We start from the raw sequence: 22715 nt of genomic DNA, 5'->3' as shown, positions 1-22715 counted from the left end.
ATACGTAATTATAAGTTTTAATAAATGTCACATAGGGGAAATACAGGGTGCTGTGAGACACAGTCCCAGGGCCCTGATTTAGGCTGGGGGTCAGGGAAGTCCTCTCAGCAGGGACATTTAAGCTGAGACACTGATCTAGTCACCCTGCACTTGGGTTATTCCAACAGCCTCCTAACTGTTCTCCCTGCCTTCAGTCTTGTCCGTCCAATCCCTTCTCGACCTTGTGGCCACAATGGTGACCCTCTCCTGCTTAAAATACTTCACTAATTTCTCATTGCTCTCAAGCCAGAGGTTCACTATACCTTTTCTGAACTGACTCCTATCCACCTTCTAGACTTAGCTCCTTACCCACCTATTCTACTGTCTCCCCATCCAGATCCCATCACATAACACACTTCCACCATGTTGGATTTTTAAAAAATGTTCTTGACCTGCTAAGTTTTCTCTTGTGTCTGGAATTTTACTCATGTGATCCATTCGGCCTGTAGTTCTTATTGCCCCCAATTTGCTGGATAACTCCTTATCATTCTTGAGGCTTCAGATTAGCTATTATTTCCCTTAAAAAATCTTCCTCAACTCCTCTTCTTTTCCCCTCTCAGTCTCATGTCCCTGCTAAAGCTCCTACCCTCATACTTCCTTCTCATTGCTGTTCCAGTGTCTGCCTTGCAGACTGACTGAAATCTCTACAAGGTCAAGAATCATTTCCATTTTGTACCTATGAATGTATCCTCAGTGCCTAGCACAGAGTCTGGCCTGAAAGTAAGTCAATAAAATATTTAAGGAACAAATAAAAGGAAGGCAGATCTAAATGATTTTATAGGGTAGTTTTGGGATAACCCCAACTCCCACCCCACACCATAGTACTTGAATAGTTGTACATAATGTTTAAACATATATACTACCATGTGTCATATACAACATAACTAATAAGGACATAAAAGAAGATAATTTTGAGATCACTAGGATCATCCTGTGTATAAATTTAAACTTGATATTCATATCCAGTACTTGCGGAGAAAAGGACAGAGGTAGTTTCTGGTAAATGGCACATATGAATGAACAGTTCAGTAAAGGCTGCCTGTGCATTGGGGTTGACCGTATGTCCTTTGGGTGAAACTATGAGAGGTCCCTGGCACCTATGGCAGAAGTGTCAGCCAGCTGCTCCGGGTCAGGGCAGCATACTTAACCTGAGGCTTTTAGAAATGGAAAACGCTTACACATTTCCTGCCCCATTCTACAAAATTCCATTTCCTAGTCCTTATTCTTCATGTCCTATTCCTGGAACACCTGTGACACGTGCTTCCAGTCATGACAATTTTATTTAAACTCCAGCCATACATCCCAAGCCTATAAAGAAAATTTTAAAAGGAAAAGAAAGAAAAGGGGAAAGGAAGAAAGAAAAAGTAAGAAAAGCAGGCAGGCAGGCTCAGGCAAATATATATACTTCTGGGCAGAGTTGAATCCATAGGAGCAAAGAAAAGAGAAACCCTGAATAATGGGAATAATAATAAAATGTGAATAATGTGAATGAACAAAGGCAGATATTTCTTGAAGTTTATCACTCACATTTAAGGGAAGTGGTGCTTTGGGCTTTAGATATTCTTGGATAAGGAGAAATTATATTTTCCAAACACAGGGCATTTCCTTAGGTTGGTCTCTTCATGGTGCCTCATTGGAGTCATCTCATAACTCAGAGAAAGCCTTCTTTGGCTGAGAGTAGAGTAGCCACTAAGGTAACATAGATGGCTGGCAAAGAGCAAGCTAACACGGCCTTTGTTTAGGCCACAAGCCCCACGCCTTGGACTCTGACAGAGCTTCCAAACTGACCTCCTAGCCTCAAGACTTTTCCCCTTTCTTCAGCCTCCTCACTGCCTAAAACTTCATCTGCTTATGTCAAAGATTCCCCATGGGGCTTCCCTGGTGGCGCAGTGGTTGAGAGTCCGCCTGCCGATGCAGGGGACACGGGTTCGTGCCCCAGTGCGGGAAGATCCCACATGCCACGGAGCGGCTGGGCCCGTGAGCCATGGCCGCTGAGCCTGTGCGTCCGGAGCCTGTGCTCCGCAACGGGAGAGGCCACAACAGTGAGAGGCCCACGTACAGCAAAAAAAAAAAAAAAAAAAAAAGATTTCCCATGGCGCATGGCTGGAATCCCAATGCCACGGCATTCTAGGGTCTTCGCTTATGGGTATATTTGCTGGCTCTTCCTCTGTGAACCCTCTGAGCCAGCAACATGCCACTGACCACCCACAGTGGCTTGAATACGGAGAAAACTCATACTTTCAAAGCTGATCTCAAATAGCTCTACTTCTGGGAAGCCTTCCCTCCAGGCTGCTCTAACATACACAGAACCTGAAGCTAGAGAACAAGGGAGACCCCCAGACCACACACTGAAATATTCTGCAGTCTTATACAGTGTTCTATCTTCTTACCTGACACATACACCTTTATAACAATCTGGGAGGCTTGATCTGAATTTAGAATTTTTGGCCCCTGTAGAGGGAACAGGAAGAAATGACCCTTAATCCCCATCTCTTGCCCCTCCCTTCTCTTCCTACCCCTGGCTTTGCCCTCAAGGAGTCTCCTATGCATATATGTGGATACCCAAGCCCACATATGCAAGCTCATCTAGGCTGCCTCTCAGACCTATGGGGTCACACTGTTGGCATGGCCTGTTCTTGGGAAAACAGGCCCAGGGACCAGACCTTGCATCCTGGAAGCAGGATGGAGACTTACAGGAAGGGGATTCCAAGGTCCCAGTTATCTGGACTATGTCTAGTAGACAGGGAAGTGCATGGGAACTGGGGGCACAGGCAGAGGAGGGCCAACCAGAACAGTATAAAGCAAGTAGCCCAGGGAAGGGTCCTATCCCTGACTTTTCTGGTCCTTCCTGAGCAGAATTAATCACTGCTTTTTCTGTCTCCCAAAGCAGTCTGCTGACAAGTTTAGCATCTTGTCCTTGAACTGAAATTTTGTGGACACAGCTCATTACTCCAGCCCATGGGGACCTTGAGGGTGCGACCATCTGAAAACATAGCTCCATAACTTAACTGGCAGCAAATGACATTTAAATTCTTACTTACAGAATAAAAAGTCGAGCTATTGTGTACATGTACACGTGTATGTGCACGTGTGTATCCACACTCCCTCTTAAATTAGTCCTCAGGTTCAATTTTCTCTTTCAATTTAATTTGGATAGTACTCAAGTTCTATTAATCTCCAGAAACCTATAAAATAACTGCTACTCTTTTCATGTATTACTTATACCCACCATACTAACGAAATATATATTCTGAAATCCAGGGTTCTGCTCCAAAGGTTGTTTGAGAACAGTCTATATATATTCCATCACTCTAACTTAATGCTCTGCAACTGGCTTCTCATTTTAAATAAATACCAAGTGACCTCTGAGTCTTGTCAGCCTGGTGATGCTATGTTAGGTGCTGTAGGATTAGGTATGTGAATAGGAATGCTCTACACTGCTGAGAGAAAATCCTAGAAAATGACTCTAGGGACCAGACCACAAAAGCAGTTCCTCTGGGTCTGGACATTAATCAACAGAGGGCTGAACTTGCCATTTCCTGCCACTCTTCTCTGTATGGTTAGGGCTAGACACCTACATCCTGGGGATAATAACACATATGTTCATATGTGTTACTAAATTCTGTTTCCTTCATTGACTAGACTACAGCATGGTTTTTGGCAGCCGAGAATATAGACTTAGCCCCAGAAGGCCACTTGGAAAATTGACCACCCAGCCTTTTCCTATAAATGAACTCGGAGAATCCTCTGGAGATTCCAGCCACGAGTCACTAGCCAAGAACTGCCTCCCTCCACCTAGGAAGGATAGCCTCCTAAAAGAGGGATACTCTGAGGGCAGTGATGGAGGAAGGGATACCACATGATCGGGCAGCAACATCAGAAACTCACAGACGGATGGATGTTGACGCTATGTCACGTTCACAACCTCATGGACTAGTCAGCTATACATAGAGAAGATTTTTTTTCAAGGGCCAACTGTTGACCCTCCAGCCCTGGAGAGCCCAGTTATCACTGGTCACAGAAGGTGGGTAATGAGGAGTGCATTCAAGAAAGCATGAAAACATTCCTGCACTTGCCTTCATTGGAGAACCAGCTCAGTTTACCTCCAAGTTACAGAGCACTGGCACAGCTTTTATGCAGAAGGAAAAACCCCCTTTTAATCCAAATGTCACAAGGTCAAAATCCTTCTCATTTAGCCTCTTATTTCATCTGAAATTGAATTAACTAGACTTACACTGAAAGCCTCAGTCTGTATATTTGATTGTTGCCACGTATTTCATTTTCCTCTCTCAGTAGACTTTTCTCTGTATCCCTCCTTTTCCCCTTGCCTGCTGTCTAATTAATGAACATGAGAGAGAGGAGAGGTGAATCAGGGATTTCTCTAGCTCACTGCCTGAGCATCTCAGTAACCAGGTGTTAGCTGACAAAGAGCTGAAGGAGGCAAGGGGGGTGGGAAGGGGCAGGGCTGCTTTAACAGGAAGAGAAGTGCTGAGGGGAAACAAAGGGTTGGGTGGTGCCCTAGTCACCACTTCCTGCCACCAGTTAGGATCCTGGCCCTGGTGGGTCCCTTCACGTCATTATGGGTGCTTCCTAATCCTTTGCTTCTTCATTCTAGGATCCACACTCAGCACCTACAGGAATACCTACAGCAATCTGCTTTCCCACTCTCTTTCCCCTTCTGTTCAGTTCTCCTCCTTTTCTTGTCTAGCTTACCTTTCTACTGTGTCCCCCGGCTCGCCTATTTGTTTCACAAGCCACAGCCTTACAGTCTCATTTTTTTAGCATGTTGAGATCAAAAGATCTCATTGGCTGGAATTAGACTGGGTTGATGAGGTAGCTCAGCCTAATCTGTCTGGCTCTGCGAAAGTTCCCTAACCAGTGTCAGCCCCAGATTTTCTGTAAATGGCAGTCTTAGGGGCGGGGCATTGTGACTGTAATGGCCTGTGGAAGACATGGACATTGCCCGTCTGAAAGCTGGAGGGGCCGATAAAGATAAGGGGGGCATGAAAAGCCACCTCACCAAGTCGCTCCTTGGTACCAGCACTGTTCTTGACCTCTCCAAACTTCAACTTCTCTGTTTACAAAATGAAAAGGTTGTGGAGAACAAGTGAGATAATCTCTGTAAAACACCTACACAGTGCCTGGTACTTGGCATGAGCTCAACCACTATTGGTGCCCCTTGTCCACCCTCCCCTGCCTTCTGTAACCTGGTAACACTTCCCTTGTGGCCTTCTGAAAGTGGAGGCTACTCAGTGACTCCCCCAGGCCAAGAGAGGAGGGGGTTGGGAGTCAGAGTGCTGGACCTGTCACTTACCGCTTACTACTTGTGAGATGGGGGCAAGATAACCTCTCAAAACATTCTTTTTTCTTTTTTTTTTTCTGATTTTAACTGATTTATTTTTAATTTTTATACAATTTTTAAAGGTTACACTCCATTTGCAACAAAGCATCCATTTTGACTGGTGTAAAATGGAGGAAAAAATAACACATCATAGAGTTATTGGTAGGATTAAATGAGATATTAGATGTTAAAACAAAAGTCCTTTGTGAATGGTAAAATCCTCTGCAAATTTAGGCACTAATACTAACTCATCTGTCTTAAGAAATATTCGTGGAGAGACTTGTGTGTGCCAGGTACTATGCCAGGCACTGGGGACACAGTGATGGATAAGGTGGTCCTTGTGTCTCAAGCATTTGCATCACAGCCAAGGTGATCCAGAGGGAGAGAGACCAGCAGAGACAAATTCATGACAGTGTGAAATTTGCTATGTCTGGGATTAGGCAGAAGAAAGGAGTCAGAGAGGACTACTGGCAAGAAAGCAACACCTAAGCAACTTTCAGCCCAAAAAGGGTGGTCCTGGTTAGGAAAGAACATTCCAGATGGAGAACATAGCATATATGTAAAAACTCAGTGCCCTGACAGAGAATGCCCACCTGTGGTCCCTAAGACTGTATAGTTGTTCAAGGTGTAAGGATTAAAGTGACCCTACGAGGCCAGGCAACAGTCAGGGGCCTGGTTTTAAATGGCCTCATAAGCCCTTTCCCGAGTCTCTGGACAGCCACAGAAGGCCTGTAACCAGAGGTCTGACAGGACCTCTCTGAACGCCACACATGGTGCCACCCTCATTCTTGGACCCTACCTTTTTGGGTCAGGTGACACCAAGGCCTTTCCTCTCCCCCTTCCTATAAGTGAGCCTCCTCTTGGTTTCATTTACCTTTATGCCCATCCTTTACCCTATGGGAAATAAGTTAGCTTATTCTATTTGGATAGAATTAGCTTATTCTATCCAAATCCCCCTTGAACTTTTATTGAACCTGCCTTTCCAAAAACTGTGTTTGTTTTGCTTTTGTTCTCAGGCTGCAGATCAAATGGCATGCCAGCCACCTCCTTTATGAAACTAGGTTTGGCCTGTTAGTCACCTCTCACTATTCCCCATATCACCTGGTCCCCAGTCTCTATCTGTGGTAGGCAGAATAATGACTTCCCAAAGATGTCCACACCCTAATACCCAGAACTTGTGAAAATGCTCCCTTCCACACAGAAGGGACTTTGTAAATGTGATTAAGTTAAGGGTCTTGCGATGGAGAGATAATCCTGGATCATCTGGGCGGCCCCAATGTACTCACAAAGGCCTTGGAAGAGGGAAAAAGGAGAGTCAAGCAGAGACGAGAGTGATGCAGGCCATGGGCCAGCCTCTCGGAGCTGGAAAGCACAAGGAAACATATTCTCCTCTAGATTCTCCAGAAGGAATGCAAGCCTGTTGATCCATTTTAGACTTCTGACCTCCAGAACTATAAGGTAATAAATTTGTGTTGTTTTAAATCACTACATTTGTGGTAACGTTACAGCAGCACAGGAAACGAATACACCATCCTGTCTGTGCCCCCCTCACCCTGAGCCTTCTTTTAGGTGACCCAGTGATCCCTCAACTCCACTCTCTGCCCAGCCCAAACTCTGTTGTAGCTTTGCCCATCCTTTCTGTCCTTAATCCTTTCTGAAACTCATTTCTCCATCTGTGCTCTGGAATTCACTCCCAGACTTCCTCTAGTACCTTATTTTATCTAATATTTTCTCCCACAACCTCAATCACTTTATTCTTACTGGATGTTGTTAAACCCTCCTTATTTCTCCTAAACTCCCACACTCGTGCGGTCATTTCCTACCCTTCCCTTCCACACACAATAAGTAATGGATGCCTGCCACTCCCCACTTCACCCCACAGACCACTGCCTCTCGTGGGTCACTGGTGAGTCCCCAGCTACCAAATCCAAGGTCAATTCCCATCTCCAATCTCCTTTAACTCCCTAGATCTTGACCCTGTTGAGCCACTTTCCCCCTCTGGAGACCACACACATCTTTTTCCTTGTTCTTCATGGTCTTCACTCTCTTTGGCCTCTTTTGTTCATTTATTCATTTCCAGATTCAACAATGTTTTATTGAAACCCTATTAGGTGCCCAGCACTACGCTAGGGAGTTCATACAAATATGCAGACACACTCTTTGCTCCTCAAGGAGTTTAAGGTGCACTGGAAGAGATGGACGGGGAAAAAATAGTGACAATATATTATTCTAAGGGCAAAAGCAAAGATGCATACCAGGTAACAGAGAGGTGCCCAGTCCTCTGCCCGACTTCTAGCCTTACTGCTCAAAGTGTGGTCCCTGAAGCAGCAGGGGCAGCATCACCTGGGAACTTGTAAAAGGGCAGAATCGGGGACCCCATCCTAGACCTATTGAATTGAAACCTCTGGGGGTGGGGCTTAAGCCTGCTCTCCAGTGTCCAGGTCTCCCAGCCCAGTCCCCACTTCCTGAAGACCATTTGCCCCTCTGCTCCACCTGACATAAAGCTTCAACATCTTGCCTGATGCCACTCCCTTTGTGCGTCTTCATGGAACCTATTTTCCCCTAAGGTAGAACTCACTATCCCCTGCCCGCCGTTTATACCTTTCATAGGGCACTTATCACCCTGTTTAGTTCACTTTAGTTTTATGAATGTTTATTGAGTGCTCTCAGATACTGTACCAAGATGTGGGATACAAAGGAAAAGAAGAAATCATGCCTTACCACAAGGAGCTTACAGTCTATTGTGGTTAATTATGCATATGACCATTCTTGCCTGCCTTTCTTTCAATTTTGATGTTGAATCCAAATGTTCCAGGCTTCACCTTAGTGTTGACTGGTTTTTCAAGTGGTGGATATTGATATTATCAGGAAAATGGAGCGAAGATGCAGCCATATATAACCTTGGCTGACCATTAATCTGTACTGTGCACATGTCTTGGTGCCCTCCAGAATCCAATTCTACTTCCTCCTTCCTGGCAGCCTCTAGTTTCTATGTGAGTATCCTCAGGGTTCAGGAGAAGCTGCAGGGGTAGAGCATGTGTCTGAAACAGAGACTGTCAGGACTTTGGTTTGGATGTTGTAGGAAAGCATACTGCTTAGAGAACCCCTAGCCCCATCTGGAGCCCACAAGGAGAAATCCTACAGAAAATGAGAGCCAACACCGAGAAATCAAAAATCTGAGAAATGGAGATACAGAAGCTGCTCTGCTCACATATTTGAGCCCCTGATCAAGCCTCATCTGAAGGTTTTACCCCATTGCATGTGCTAATAAATTCTTTTTGTTTAAACCACTGTGGGTTGGGTGTTTGGTTACTGATAATCACAAGCATCCTAATTATTACAATCTTTTACTTGAATCCAAAGAACAAGTAATCTGCTATCTAGAAAGTGAGGCTTTGCTCTCACTGCAGTCTGATTTCCCCATAACTCAAGGCATGTGTAGGTCTCCCCCTTGGCCCTATCTGAGAAACTGTAGATTCCTAGGACTGCACGACCACACTGACCTTTCACTAAAGCTGTCCTAAATGGCTACAGATTTGCACATTGGTTGTGTTTGTATTACTGTACTTGTGGTGGTTAATTTCATGTGTCAGCTTCACAGAGTCAGAGGGTGCCCAGATATTTGGTTTAACATTACTCTGGGTATGTCTGTGAGGGTGTTTCCAGATGATACTGGCATCTAAATCAGTGGAATGAGAAAGCAGATTGCCCTCTCCAGTGTGAGTGAACCATATCCAATTTGTTGAAGGCCTGCATATGACTGCTTGAGCTGGGACATCAGTCTTCCCCGGGCCTCAGGCTGGGACTTACACCCTCAGCCCTCTGGTCCTCAGGTCCTTGGACTGGAACTATATCACTCGCTCTCCTGGGTCCTCGGCTTGCAGACGGCAGATTGTGGGACTTTTTAGCCTCATAATTGCATAAGCCAACTCTAATTCCTCATGATAAATATGTATGTATGTATGTATGTACAGATAGATAGACAGATTGATTGACAGATTCATTCTATTGCTTCTGTTTCTCTAGAGAACACTAAGACAGTATCCAACTTCTGCCATTACCTCCTCACTTTTATGATTCTAGAAGAAGTGAATGAGTGCTTTTATGTAAAGGTGAGCATGCACAGATACATGAGAGAGGAAAGCTGAAGCATACCTCCTGTCCACATACCCAGAAACAGACCCGGTTGTATGAACCATCAGGTATATAACGTAAACTTTACCTCCGGTTGCTTCCTCTTTGCAGCTACATGCAAAAGCCGTAAAAGATGGTACTGTTCTGGTTGTTCCAGCTGAGACATCAAGGCTAGGAGTTCTGTCAGGTGTCTGTTAATTGGCTGAGGCTGCTTATCGTACACAGCAGGTAACACCCTCAACAACATGGCATTACCTGTTGAAGGAATAATAACAGAAATGATGACTTTATCAGCCCATGAGCCATAGAATACCATTATTATCAATGCAACAAATTTTGGACCTCCTCACATATTAAACAGCACAGACTAATGGCCAAATCCTCTGCTAAAAATAACATGGTACCTTATTCTGAAAAATCACTGAATCATTATTTAAACAGATTCCATAAAAGGGAATATTTTATGATATGATCAGCATTATTATCTAATGAAAATTTTTCCTGAGTAATGCACCATGGGGAAAAGAAAATTTGACAGTAACCAGACAACACCCTTGAGAAGGAAACAGTTCCAATAAAGAATTCCTGACGAAAAACAACATTTGGATGCTGTTTAAATGAAAACTAAGCGGTGACATAAGCATGAATGAAACTGAACTAAAAAAAAAAAAGTGCAGAGGAATGTATTCATGTTCCTGAGAGATATGGAGGCACGATTCAGACAACTGATACGTGGAAACTATGCCTTATTTTTACGAATAGTTAGAAAAGTAGCAATGCAAATTTAGATCCCCAATTTCTGCACTATTTCAAGGGAAGTTTACACTCAGGTTGTTTCTCACAGGTGACCTGCCTCAAAGCCTTGTATGGACAACTGGGTTTAAAATGGCGGAACCTGAAGAAAAAAATATGATGTAAGGTTTGCAGGGACTCATCAGCAAACAACATATGGGAAACATCTGCTTATCATTTTATGGTATGGATTTTTTCGAAAAATCCTCTCAAGAACTTAAATGTCTCAGAATTTGTTTCTAGGGATTTCTCGAACAAGAATTTTCTTGCTTCTATTTACTTTAAATTTGGCTCTGTATATAGAAGACTTACACAGAAGGAATCAAATAAGCAGTGATTATACATGTGTAGACCCTTACTAAATGGTGGGGACATTTAGATATGAGGATTAAGAAAATAAGGCCAGAATTTTCAGAATCTCTATGACTAAATTTAATGAAAGGGTGATCCTGGGTCATGGTGAATATATCTTGGTGATGATAAATAATGAGAATTGCTTTTTCCACACATGGTTCATAGAATTAGTCTCAAACAGATTTTAGGCATATGCTCACAGACTCCAAGGTACTGGAAATATTCAGGTTTTTTTTTTAATGTAAAAAACATTGTTTTATTTTTTAATTTATTTTTGCTTATTTTTACTAATTTTACTAAGAGCTTTTTCTTAAAGGATCAGGAATTGTCAATGTCATGCCCAATCTCTACAAAGCACATTAGCTCATAGAACTTAGCTATGTAGACATACTGATTAACTGCTAAAAAAGGTCACAATAAATGGAACTGTCATTGTAATTGAAGACAGGAACAATACTCATTAAAGGTCCTGGGACCTCTGAAGAGGGAAAACCCAGATTAGTCATCTTTAGCTGACTTGGATTTTGATCAAAGAATACAAAAATAAATAAGGGCTTTTTTAAAAATTTGAAACTGATGAAGACACTTTGGTGTAGAAATCCTATAAATTTCATTCATAAACTAATATATTCTTCTTCATTATGAAATATTTCAAGCCATTAGACAAATATAGGCAAAAATATAAGGACCACTGGTGTGCCTACCAACCAGCTTTACCAAAACTTAACCTTGTACCATAATTGCTTCCCACCCCACTCACTTCCTTTTCTCCCCAGAGGCAACCACCAACCTGAAATTGGTGTTTACCATCTTCGTGAATGTTTTTACACTTCAATTGTATGTGAATATATCAATAAGCATTTACAGTGTTCTTTGCATGCTTTAAAATTTTATATCAATAGTATATTGTACATATCTTTGTGCAACATATTTTTTCCCATCCAACATTGTATTGAAGTTTTATATCCAAGAAGTTCTCCTTCATTTATTCTCACAGCTGTATGGTATTCTATTGTATAAATATGCAGCAATTTATTCATATACTATATGGTTGGAAGATTTTTATTGTTATTATTATTTGCTTTCACCAATAGTGCTGCAATTTTTAGACTATTTCGTTGTGCATAAATGGGTGATATTCCCTTGGGTACTGATTCTGAGCTTAATGTGCTTAGAAATGACGTGGGCAACTTGTTAAAACACAGATGCTGATTCAACAGATTGGAGGTACAGCCTGAGAATCTGAATTTCTAACAGGCTCTCAAGTGATGTTGATGGTCCCTGGACCACATAATTAAGTAGCAAAGCAGTGGGGTTTTCCCTCGGAGTTAAGTTTCTAGATGTTCCAAAATTTCTTTGCAACGTGGTTGTAGTAGTTTTCTATAGCTGCCATAAGAAACTGACAAAAACTGTGGCCCCAAATAACACAAATTTATTATCTTATATTTCCATAATACAGAAGTCTGGCATGAGTCTCACTGGGCTAAAATCCAGGTACTGGAAGGCCTGGGATCCTTCCTGGAGGTTGTAGGAAGGAACCGTTTCTTGGCTTTTCTAGCTTCTGGAGACCACCAGCATTCCTTGCTTTGGGGTCTCCTTCCTCCATCTTCAAAGTCAGCTACAGAGCAACTCTTTGATCCTGCTTCTGTCACTACACCTCTTCCTCTGCTTCTCTCTTCTGCCTCTCTTCCACTTAAGCACCCTTGTGGTGACACTGTGTCCATCTGGATAATCTAAGATTATCTCCTTATATGGTAACCTTAATTCCATCTTCTGTGCAATGAAACACAACATGTTCACAGGTCATGGGGATTAAGATGTGGATATCTTTGGGGAGGGGTTCATTATTCTGCCTACCATCACGATTATAACAATTTACATACCCACCAGGAGCATGAATGTTTCTGTTGCCAACATTTGGTCTTGACAGACATCGGTTTTTGCCAATCTGATGGGGTGTAAGGTGACACCTCATTTTTTGTTTTAATTTTCATTTATTTACTCACTTGTAAGGCTGAGCACCATTTTTATATGTTTTCAGGTCATTTCCTCTGCCGTGATTTGGCCATTCATATCCTTTACTTATTTTCGATTGGGATGTTTGTGTTTTCTTATTGATTTGTAGAAGTTCCTTATTTATTCTGGATACTAATATTTGGTCTATTAGTTTTAAAGTTGCAATCCTAATGGAGTTGATTTTTAAATTTTTTATTTTATGGTTTTTAAAGATTTTGTTATTGAGAAATTTTTCCCTAATATAATGAATATGTTCATAAAAATATTCTACTATATTTTCTACTAAAAGCATTATGATTCTTTTTTAAATTTATTTTATTTATTTGGCCGCGTTGGGTCTTCGCTGCTGCGTGCAGGCTTTCTCTAGTTGCGGCGAGTGGGGGCTACTCTTCGCTGCAGTGCATGTGCTTCTCATTGCAGTGGCTTCTCTTGTTGCAGAGCACGGGCTCTAGGCGCGCAGGCTTCAGTAGTTGTGGCTCTCGGGCTCTAGAGTGCAGGCTCAGTAGTTGTGGCGCACGGGCTTAGTTGCTCCGTGGCATGTGGGATCTTCCTGGACCAGGGTTCGAACCTGTGTCCCCTGCAATGGCAGGCGGATTCTTAACCATTGTGCCACCAGGGAAGACCTATGATTTCGTTTTTATGTTTGTCTTTAATCCATCTGGATTTTACTTTTTGTATATATGAGGAAGGGATCTAATTATAAATATATATTTGTGTGTATATAAACAATTGTCCCAGATCAATTTATTGAGTGGCCAACTGTTTCCCTTCTGATTTGTAATACCTCTTTCATATATAAAGTTTCCCATGTATCTGGATCTGTTTCTGGTTATTTGTCATACCTTCACCAATTATATATTTTCTTCATTACAATAACTTTATAATAAATCATTATATCTCACAGGGCAAATTTCTTCATCTTCTACTTCAAATTCCTCTACTTTATATAAATTTTACCATTAGTTTGTCAACTTCCTTGAAAAACTAGGTTAGGATTTTTTTCTTCACATTGAATATATAGACTAATTTGGAATAATTGACATCTTTGTGAAACTGAGTTTTCTTATTCAAGAACTTGATATATTCTTCTATGTAATTTTTTTATGTCTTTCAAAGTTTTGTGATATTAGCTGTACCTTATATATCTTTTGTTAAATAGATTCCTAGGTATTCCATATTTGTTGTTGCTATTGTAAATGAAAGTTTTTGGTCTTTTAAAGATATCTTCTATTTATGTGCTGCATTAAGAAAGCAACTGATTTTTGTACATTGACCTTTCATCCAGCAAAAGTTTAGTTCTTTTATTAATAAACTGTCTTCAGAGTCTCTTAGATTTTCTGCATATAGATAATCAACTTACAATAACTGATGAAAACTTCGTTTCTTTCCATCCTTATTCCTTACATTTCTTTTTTGTCCTACTTTACCGGCTGGGACCTCAAAACACTTTGATGAATAGAACCAGTGTCCACTGGTATCGTTTTATTATTCCTGTCTTTAGAGAGTATGTTTCTAAGGATTCATCATAATGTATGTACATGTTTCTACACATTTTTGGTATTTAGATTTTATCAGTTTAAGTTCCTGTCTTTTTCCTAGTTTGAACATGAATGAGTGTTGAATTTTATTAAACGATTTTTCTGCACCTGTCCACATGACCATATGATTTCTCCTTTAACTTGTTATTGTAGTAAATTAATGAATATTCTAATGTTTAATCAATCTTATACTCTTAGAATACACTCAGCTTGGTTATGATGCATTTTAATGCATAGATTGCTGGATTTTGGCTCATACTTCATTTAGAGCTTTCACATCTATATCCTTAAATGAGACTGACTTGCAGTTTTCCTTTCTTGTACTGACCTTGTCTCTTTTTAGTATCATACTTACTAGACATATAAAAAGAATTTAGTGCATTCCTGCACACTCTATTCTCAGAGGCCGTTTATATAAAATGGGGATTACATGTTCCTTGCTTGGTAGAACTTGCTTATCAAACCTTCTGAGCAATGTTCCATATATTTCATCATATCAAAATTTAAATTATGTAGTTTAAATTTCCGTATCCTTTCGCAGTTTTTTGGCATTTGAATGATCAGTTATGACAGAAGTGAACCTATCAGTTATGAGAAGTACGTTAAAATCTGTCTTTATGATTATGGATTTGTCAATTTCTTCTTATAAGTCTGTCAATATTTGGCATATTTTTTTGAAACTACCAGATAGTTCTGAGATATCTTCCTGGTAAAGCATTTCATCATAATTTAATTTCTCTCTTTGCTTTAAAGTCTACTTTTAATAAAGATGTTAAAATGAAAAAAAAAAATCCCTCAGCAAAAATAAAAAATAAAAAAAAAATAAAGTCTACTTTTGACTGATATTAATACAACTATGCTAGCTTTTTTGAATTGCCCTTGTTTGGTATATTCTCTCACCACTTTTAAATTTTTTTGTTTTCGAGATTTCTAGATTCTTATGTTTTATGTGTGGCTCTTGTAAGTGACTTATAGCTGGACTTAAAAAATATTTCTATCTGACAAACATTTGTCTCTTAACTGAAAGTTTGTTTCATTAATATTTATAGTGATTACTGGTATATTTGGATTCATTTTTACATTACATTGTGCTTTTTACTTATCTTGCTCTGTCTATGCTTTTCTTCCCTACTTCACTGCTTCCTATTGAATAGGTCAAGTTTTTTTTTTTTTTTTTTTTAATTCACTCTATTCCTTCCATTTGGACATTTTATTTCCTTTTGGTTTTGGTGGCTGTCCTTTAAAAGACAAACATTCTTGAACTAACAAAGAAAAATTAATTTTCCTGTCTTGAACAATGAAAGGATTTTAGAGTTACTTTCTTAGCTCTTTCTTCCAGTTCCTTAATATTCTCTTCAGCTTCAGCCTAATTTGTCATTTAATCCATTCCTTGAATGTTTTAAAAATTTCAATTAACTTTTTTTTAATTCTAGAAGTTATATTTGATTCTTTAAAAAACATCAGTGTCTTTTTCTTTTTTCATGTTTCCAATTCCTTCTTGTAGATCTTAAATCACTTTAAACACACTTATTTTCTAGTTTCTAGCTGATATTTTAAATAAGTGAAATTCTTGAGGGAGGGGTGTCTAATCCCTTTTGGTTTCTGTTGGTTCTAATTTATGGTGGATTGTTCCCTCATATGTTTAAATAATTTTTATTATGAATTTATTTTTAATAATAAATATGTGTCAGACAGTATACATTTGAATCTGGAACATGTATGAGGGCAGGCCCAAAGTCACAAACTCTCAGAGACCCTGTAGAGTTCAGTCAAAGAGAGCTATGCTTACTTCTCACTTTCTTGAGCTAGGGCAGAGACCAACTGAAATCCAATAGGTAACTCCTCATCCTGGCCTAAGCCTTGTTCCCATATGGCCATTAACACTTGGTTATCACAGAACGGACAACATGTCCTCCCCTTCACCTCCCCTCGGGGGAGGGGGCCTAGCATCAGCTCTTGGGTCTGTTTTTGGTTCCCTCTCTTTGGCCTCTGGATATCTCCCTTACTTTATTGGAAGCTTATTTGTACATTTTAAGTTCTTATTATTATTCTAATGTAAACACATTTCTAGGTTTTTTTTTCACCAGAGTTTTCAGCTTATATAGATCTCCATATATTGGCAGAAGCAGGAATCCCTAAATTTACTTTAGAAATATGATCTTTGACTCTAAGCCTAGTGAAATAATATATCCACATAATTTCAGGTTATGAAAAGAAACACACCTAAAATCAGTTAATTCCTTTTCCCCAGCTCCTTCTCATTCTAGGTTTACCAGTTTTGCTGTGTTTGTCATTAGAAAGTCCATTTATAAAAGTATAGTTGCAACTCCAGAAGGATTAAAGGTGGAATAACTCGGAATGGATTTGGCTTCTAGAGCCATACAAATTTTTACTGTGTTGGTTTATCTTGAAATCAGAGTAACTTTCACAGTTTAGACCTGTAAAACTGTGTACAAAGAAAAGTGAAAAGAAGTTTTCTATACATAACGGTGGTGAAACAATGCGAGTGCACACAAAATGCTGAAATGATGCTCTTGCTTTCACACCTCTATGCCTGCTGAATTATTTCTCCCCCAATACCCCTCCCCTCCCTCTCATCCTTCAGTGCTACCAATTCAAGTTACAACAGCTAATCCCCAGGGGGAGACAGTCCTAGCCCAGTCTCCCCACCTCTTTCGCCTCTGACCCTCTTCCAATTAATCTGACTGCAGTGCAAACCTTTGTGGTTTACTATTGTGCAACTCCCCACGTCTCCTTCGCCCTCCCACCCACCCCTCCCCCCCCAATTCAGGGGAACTCCCGTGAACGCAGTGCCACTGGCATTACTCATTCATCCCCATTCAGACCTTCCCCAGCATTTATTAAGGGCTCTCAGCTCCTGCCTCTCACTCTCCTCCGCTGCTTCTCCACTCACTTGAGAGCCTCTTGTCTCGTCCCCTCCCGACGTCTGTGGGAAGAACTTTGTCTCTTCAGCAATGCATCTCCCTGTGATTCTGTTTTGTGCTCTCTGGTCTGCAGTGTCGGCCGAGAACTCGGATGAATATGAGCTCATGTATGTGAATCTGGACAATGAAATAGACAATGGACTCCATCCCACTGAGGACCGTAAGTTCATTTTAACTGTTTCTCTGCTAACCCTAATTACATATCCGCCTCTTTGGGTCTAAGTATTATACATATATTTTGTAGCCAATGAAATAAGCAAAAAAATTAGTTTGTTTTACAAAAGAGAAAAGCACGTTAGGGAAGGGAGCGTTTTCAAAAAGTTACTTCTGTCAGATACATAATGGGTCGAACTGTATGAAATCGCCTATATTCTCGTTTTGAGCTCCATGAACGGCAACTTCATAGAGTTCAACTTCATATAAACTCGCATGATTTCTGTCATACTCGAGATATTTACATGCTGGTTTTTTGCAGGTATCCTGAAAGGAAAGGGGGGGGGTACTGGGGATGAGTACTTGGGACCACCGAGGGAGGTCGGCATTTTACAAGGCACACCCGAGGAGGGCCTGGGCGGGTCGGTAACGCGTGTGTCCCGTTCTCTAGCTACGCCGTGCGACTGCAGTCGGGAGAACTCCGAGTGGGACAAGCTTTTCATCATGCTGGAGAACTCGCAGATGCGGGAGGGCATGCTGCTGCAGGCCACCGACGACGTCCTCCGGGGTGAGCTGCAGAAGCTGCGGGCCGAGCTGGGCCGGCTGGCGGGCAGCCTGGCGAGGCTGTGCACGCCGGTGGCCCCCGCCGAGGCCAGGCTGGCCAAGGCGCTGGATGAGCTGCTGCAGGCGAGCCGCGACGCGAGCCGCAGGCTGGCGCGCCTGGAGGAAGCCGGGGCGCTGCAGCCGCAGGAGGAGGCGGGGCGGGCCCTTGGCGCAGTGCTCGAAGAGCTGCGGCAGACGCAGGCCGACCTCCGCGCTGTGCAGGGCTGGGCGGCAGGACGCTGGCTGCCAGCAGGTGAGGACGCTGGACCGGGCGGGGACCCCCACGCGGCTTCGTTCTCGGAGCGCGAGTTGCGGGAAGCCGAGTCAGCCAACCCTCTACGGGAGGCTTTAGTGAGAAGAAACACACACACACACCCTTCTGTTTCTCCATGCATGGTCACAGAGCTCAGACACACCATACAAGGCGGGAAAATTGCTTTCAAAAGTAGTCTCCAGTCCCGAGGAATCCAGAGGATAGATGTGCACGTAATCATCACAGTCTTGAAATAGACGTCAAGGGGCCCCACACTGACACCCGATCCGACCAGGGGTTACAGGAGCTCTATTGGCCGGTTATAACCGTGACCTCTCTCGGTGTCAGCTTCCCTCCGTTAGGGATTTCCACTTCGTCTAATTTTAGCCGGCTTCTCTCTTTAGGGGAGCTCTGGTTCCCCGCGCTATTTCAGGGCACAGCCTAATTTTTAGGAAGGTTTTCCAATCCCTGGGCTGGCCCCTCCTCCCTGCCTGTTCCAAACAAAAGACTTGAGGCTGAATCTGATCTCCCAAGGGGTCCCCCCAGCCCTCGGGTCTGTGAAATGAGCGCCAGAGTGAGGTCCAGGGTGTGAGGTTTGGAATAAACCAGAGGCTGAGGGATCCAAAGAGAGACAGTAAGATGTAGGAGCCAACTGGTATCCAGGTGGCACCCCAGGGATGAGGAGGATCAGGGTGAAACAGGAGAGAGGCAGTTCAAACCAGATGCAACCTGTCGAAGTCCCATGTAATACTAAGTGAATTTTCAAACACATGTGAGCTCAAAATAATACATTCGAAAGACAGTTCAAGGAAATAAAGAGTAGATTTGGAGCCAAGTAACACTCCTTTGTAAGTCAAAATTTCTAAGAAATGGTGATGTAACAATTGTGGGTTACATTAGAAAATCTGTGTCCTATGTAAGAAAATATGACTTACACTTTTCCTGAGCATCTTATGAACAGAAAACAATTACAAAAAGCACCATCCTTTCTTTATGTCCAATAAAGCAACTCTTATTGGATGGGGTAGGAGAAGAATCATGCATGTGTGAGAGCATGTTGCATTTAAAATTGCAGAAACCATACCAGAATATGAGTCTTTCCTAAATAACTAAGGACTATCAGTACAGAACATATTTTTTAAAATATTAAGTAGGGCTTCAGAGGGGGGAAAAAATCATAAAATCAAATATACAATAGATCCTCAATGTAAGTGACAAGGAGACAAATTATAATTCTTTAGCTGTTTTAATGGATGAAATTTCTTGTCTTTTGCAAACCATGTATAAATCATTGTACATATCACATACCAGGAAAACTGAAGAATTACGCTGTTTCACTTCCACCTCTGCATACTAGTTAGAGCAGAAGAGGGATGTATTTCTGAATTCAAAAATGTTAATTTCTTATTATAATACATCCTCTACTAATACTTTTACCCACATGCTTTGATTTCTTCTCTCTTGGTTTCCTGCCAGCTTGGCTCCTAAGGGATTCCTAATCATTCTGTTGTCAGCCTCTTAAGAACCTGGTTTTAATTCTGTTTGGTCTTTGATAATATAATCAGAAAAACCTATTAGTTAAAAGCCATTTCATGAGAGAGTTTCTGACATTTTAAAGACATATCAAGAGCCTCAATCACTGGCCCCCAAAAGAAGCCACAAAAAAACTTGTCACCATGCAGTTCTACTCCATGAACTCACATAACCAGTGCAGCCAACAGGGGAAGCTGGGTCTCTGAGAAGCAATCAAGAAAGGCTTTGGAATGCAATCCTAACTGCCTGGGCTTATTTAAACAGGAAATCAGTTCATGAGATTGTAGTTGGCACCCTCTCTGAACACTACTGAAACATTACAGAGAGTATGTCAAATGCCCATGCATATGGTGATCTTTTGTTCCATGATCTTTGATTGATTTAAATAACATAGCTAGAAAAGCATGTACCTACCAATTTCATCTGAAAAAAGAATCAACACCTCATTAAAAATTAATTTAAAAAAATCTTCAGAAATTCAAATTATTCAGTGAAAAAGTTAATACCAAAGTATGACAGGACCAATTTTGTGCTTTAGTATGATAGTTATTTTTCTAGGATTTTTTGAACCTCATTATCTTCTCTGACTATTTCTAAAGGATAAGGTCCACCTGCTTAATTTTTTCAGGATGGAGCCTAGCCTTCAGCCACTTGTAGGCAGTTAGCTTAGTTTACCACACTTTGCGTGGATATTTGGTTCCTGTAAGTTCTATTCACCAGTTAGTCTTTAAAAGCTCTGAGAGTTTGCTTTTTAAAGGTATCTTATGGTAAATCTTCTTTAGGTTGTTATAAACTGAATACCTAGCCCTACTTTAGATTTTTAAAAATTCTTTCTTTATATGGTCTTTTATGCATATATGAGGTTAGCACAAGGCAGAGCTCACTTGTTAAAGGCTTTAGCACATTATTTCCTAGAGACACCTAAAAGGTCTTCACTTCAGCAGCTGCAGCTCCCTGACTTGGCCATGTGACCTGGAGATGGACAGAGGTGGGAATTTACTAAGCTCCCAACCCCCAAGTTTGAAAGTCTCCTTCTAAGTGCGTATTAGCAGAAATATATACTCTATCCGACCCCTCGGAAGAATTCACTCTTCCTTAAAGGTTTTCTGTTACGGCTTACATAGCATTTATAAGCATGTGGACAGAGTAAGAATTTTTAAGCATATCTTTGGTCCACAGAGCTCTTCTCGACTGCTACATGCTTGTTCTTTACGGACTTGCAGAATATTACAAGGAGAATGGAAGAGCCTTTGACAGATAACTATAAAGCCTGGAGAGACTGTGGGGCTCATCGAAAGCAACACAGCTTACTAGTAGTAAAACAAACTGAATTCCAGCTCTTTTAGCCAAATCCAGGGCTTCTTCTACCACTAAGAGGCAATGCAGTGTGCTGGTTAAGGGTGTGGCTCCTGCTGCCAGAGTGCCCAAGTTCAAACCCAATTTTACCATTTCTCTGTGTGCCTTCTTTTCCATTTACATGCTTCTGAATGAGACAGTTGATTTTCCTTATTCCTGTTTTCTTTCCTTTATAGAGATTTTATACTTGGGCCCCTCAAGTCATAACATATTGCTGCATATAGTTTTTAACCGTAGTCATTAAAAGGCCCATCCTAAAATGCCTAACTGCCAGAATCATTTCGGAATGAATTTGTATTTTCTTTCATATTCTTACTCCCTTGCTACTCTAGGTTGTGAAACAGCGATTTTATTCCCCATGCGTTCCAAGAAGATTTTTGCAAGTGTGCATCCAGCAACACCAATGAAACTTGAGGCTTTCAGTGCCTGCATTTGGGTCAAAGCCACAGATGTGTTAAACAAAACTGTCCTGTTTTCCTATGGCACAAAGAGGAATCCGTATGAGATCCAGCTGTACCTCAGCTATCAGTCCATCGTGCTTGTGGTGGGTGGAGAGGAAAACAGACTGGTCACCGATACTGTGATTTCCCTGGGAACGTGGACCCATCTGTGCAGCACCTGGAATTCAGAGAAAGGGCACGTGGCCTTGTGGGTAAATGGTGACCTGGTGGCCGCCACTGTAGACATGGCCACGGGTCACGTTGTTCCCGAAGGAGGAATCCTGCAGGTTGGCCAAGAAAAGAATGGCTGCTGTGTGGGTGGTGGCTTTGATGAGACATTAGCCTTTTCTGGCAGACTCACGGGCTTCAACATCTGGGATCATGTTCTCAGCAATGAAGACATAAGAAAGACCGGAGGAGCAGAGTCCTGTCACATCCGGGGCAATGTGGTTGGGTGGGCAGTCACGGAGATTCAGCCCCACGGAGGAGCGCAGTACGTTTCTTAAGTGTGGTGAAACTCTACTTAAAGCCAAAGAAAGAAACTCACATTTTAAGCATATGCCACTTGGGAAGGTCTAAAAACCTGAATGCATTACTAAGAACACTTGAGACTAATGAAGGAGAGAGTTGAGATCAATCTTTATTTATCTTGGCAAAATACTGAATAAATAGTCGAAGGGGAGACATTGGAGAAGGCTTTTGGGGATATTGTTACTAGACTTTATGCCATGTGCTTTCAGATTAATGCTGTGTCTTTGTCAGATAAACTCTCAAATAATGAAAAAAGACTGTATGGTTGAACAGAAGGACAATTGTTTTACTTTTCTTTGGCTAATTTTGTTTTGGCCAGAGATGAATTTTACATTGGAAGAATAATAAAATAACATTTGTTGTCCACTGTTCATTGTATTTGGTACATACCTTATTATGAAAAAATGATGATAGAACATATTTATACTACCATGTGACTTAACAAATACAAATGTAGTGTGTGTTATAATCAAATGTCATTTTTTGAGGAGATAGTTATATAAGTTATATTGTAAAATGGTTTTGTATTAATTTTATTGAGACTATTTTTGTAAATCTCTTCTGTAAATAAAATATTTTATAAAAATGAGTCCATGTCATCTAATTATAAATTTAAAATGTTTGGGAGCAAATCCACACTTTTTTTTAATCTAAAGCAGGCAATTAGTTTTCAGATACTAATCTGTT

General features: G+C 41.3%; 2 protein-coding genes across 7 annotated transcripts in view; one reads left to right on the top strand and one right to left on the bottom strand.

The window, feature by feature from the left end:
* VEPH1 (ventricular zone expressed PH domain containing 1) overlaps positions 1-22715 on the bottom strand; it is a 218207-nt gene that overhangs the window by 141414 nt on the left and 54078 nt on the right. For all 6 annotated transcript variants that reach the window (XM_060011229.1, XM_060011231.1, XM_060011232.1 and 3 more), the window contains exon 5: positions 9603-9769. In XM_060011229.1, coding sequence (XP_059867212.1) covers positions 9603-9769 — 167 coding nt within the window. The remainder of the gene's footprint in view (positions 1-9602; positions 9770-22715) is intronic.
* Positions 17090-22514, top strand: PTX3 (pentraxin 3). Its single transcript, XM_060010027.1, has 3 exons — positions 17090-17319; positions 17764-18168; positions 21390-22514. The coding sequence occupies exons 1-3, from the start codon at positions 17190-17192 to the stop codon at positions 22001-22003; spliced, it is 1149 nt and encodes a 382-aa protein (XP_059866010.1). The 5' UTR covers positions 17090-17189; the 3' UTR covers positions 22004-22514.

This window comes from Delphinus delphis, chromosome 4, assembly GCF_949987515.2.
Source record: "Delphinus delphis chromosome 4, mDelDel1.2, whole genome shotgun sequence".
Lineage (NCBI taxonomy): Eukaryota > Metazoa > Chordata > Mammalia > Artiodactyla > Delphinidae > Delphinus > Delphinus delphis.
The sequence above is the reverse complement of the archived record's forward strand: the minus strand, read 5'-3'. Positions and strand labels throughout refer to the sequence as shown.

Bases quoted from the DNA above. Each gene is read 5' to 3' on its own strand.
- PTX3 (XM_060010027.1), top strand. From the start codon at position 17,190: ATGCATCTCCCTGTGATTCTGTTTTGTGCTCTCTGGTCTGCAGTGTCG. The intron at 17,320-17,763 runs GTAAGTTCATTT...CCCGTTCTCTAG, and splicing joins ACTCCATCCCACTGAGGACC to CTACGCCGTGCGACTGCAGT. The intron at 18,169-21,389 runs GTGAGGACGCTG...TTGCTACTCTAG, and splicing joins AGGACGCTGGCTGCCAGCAG to GTTGTGAAACAGCGATTTTA.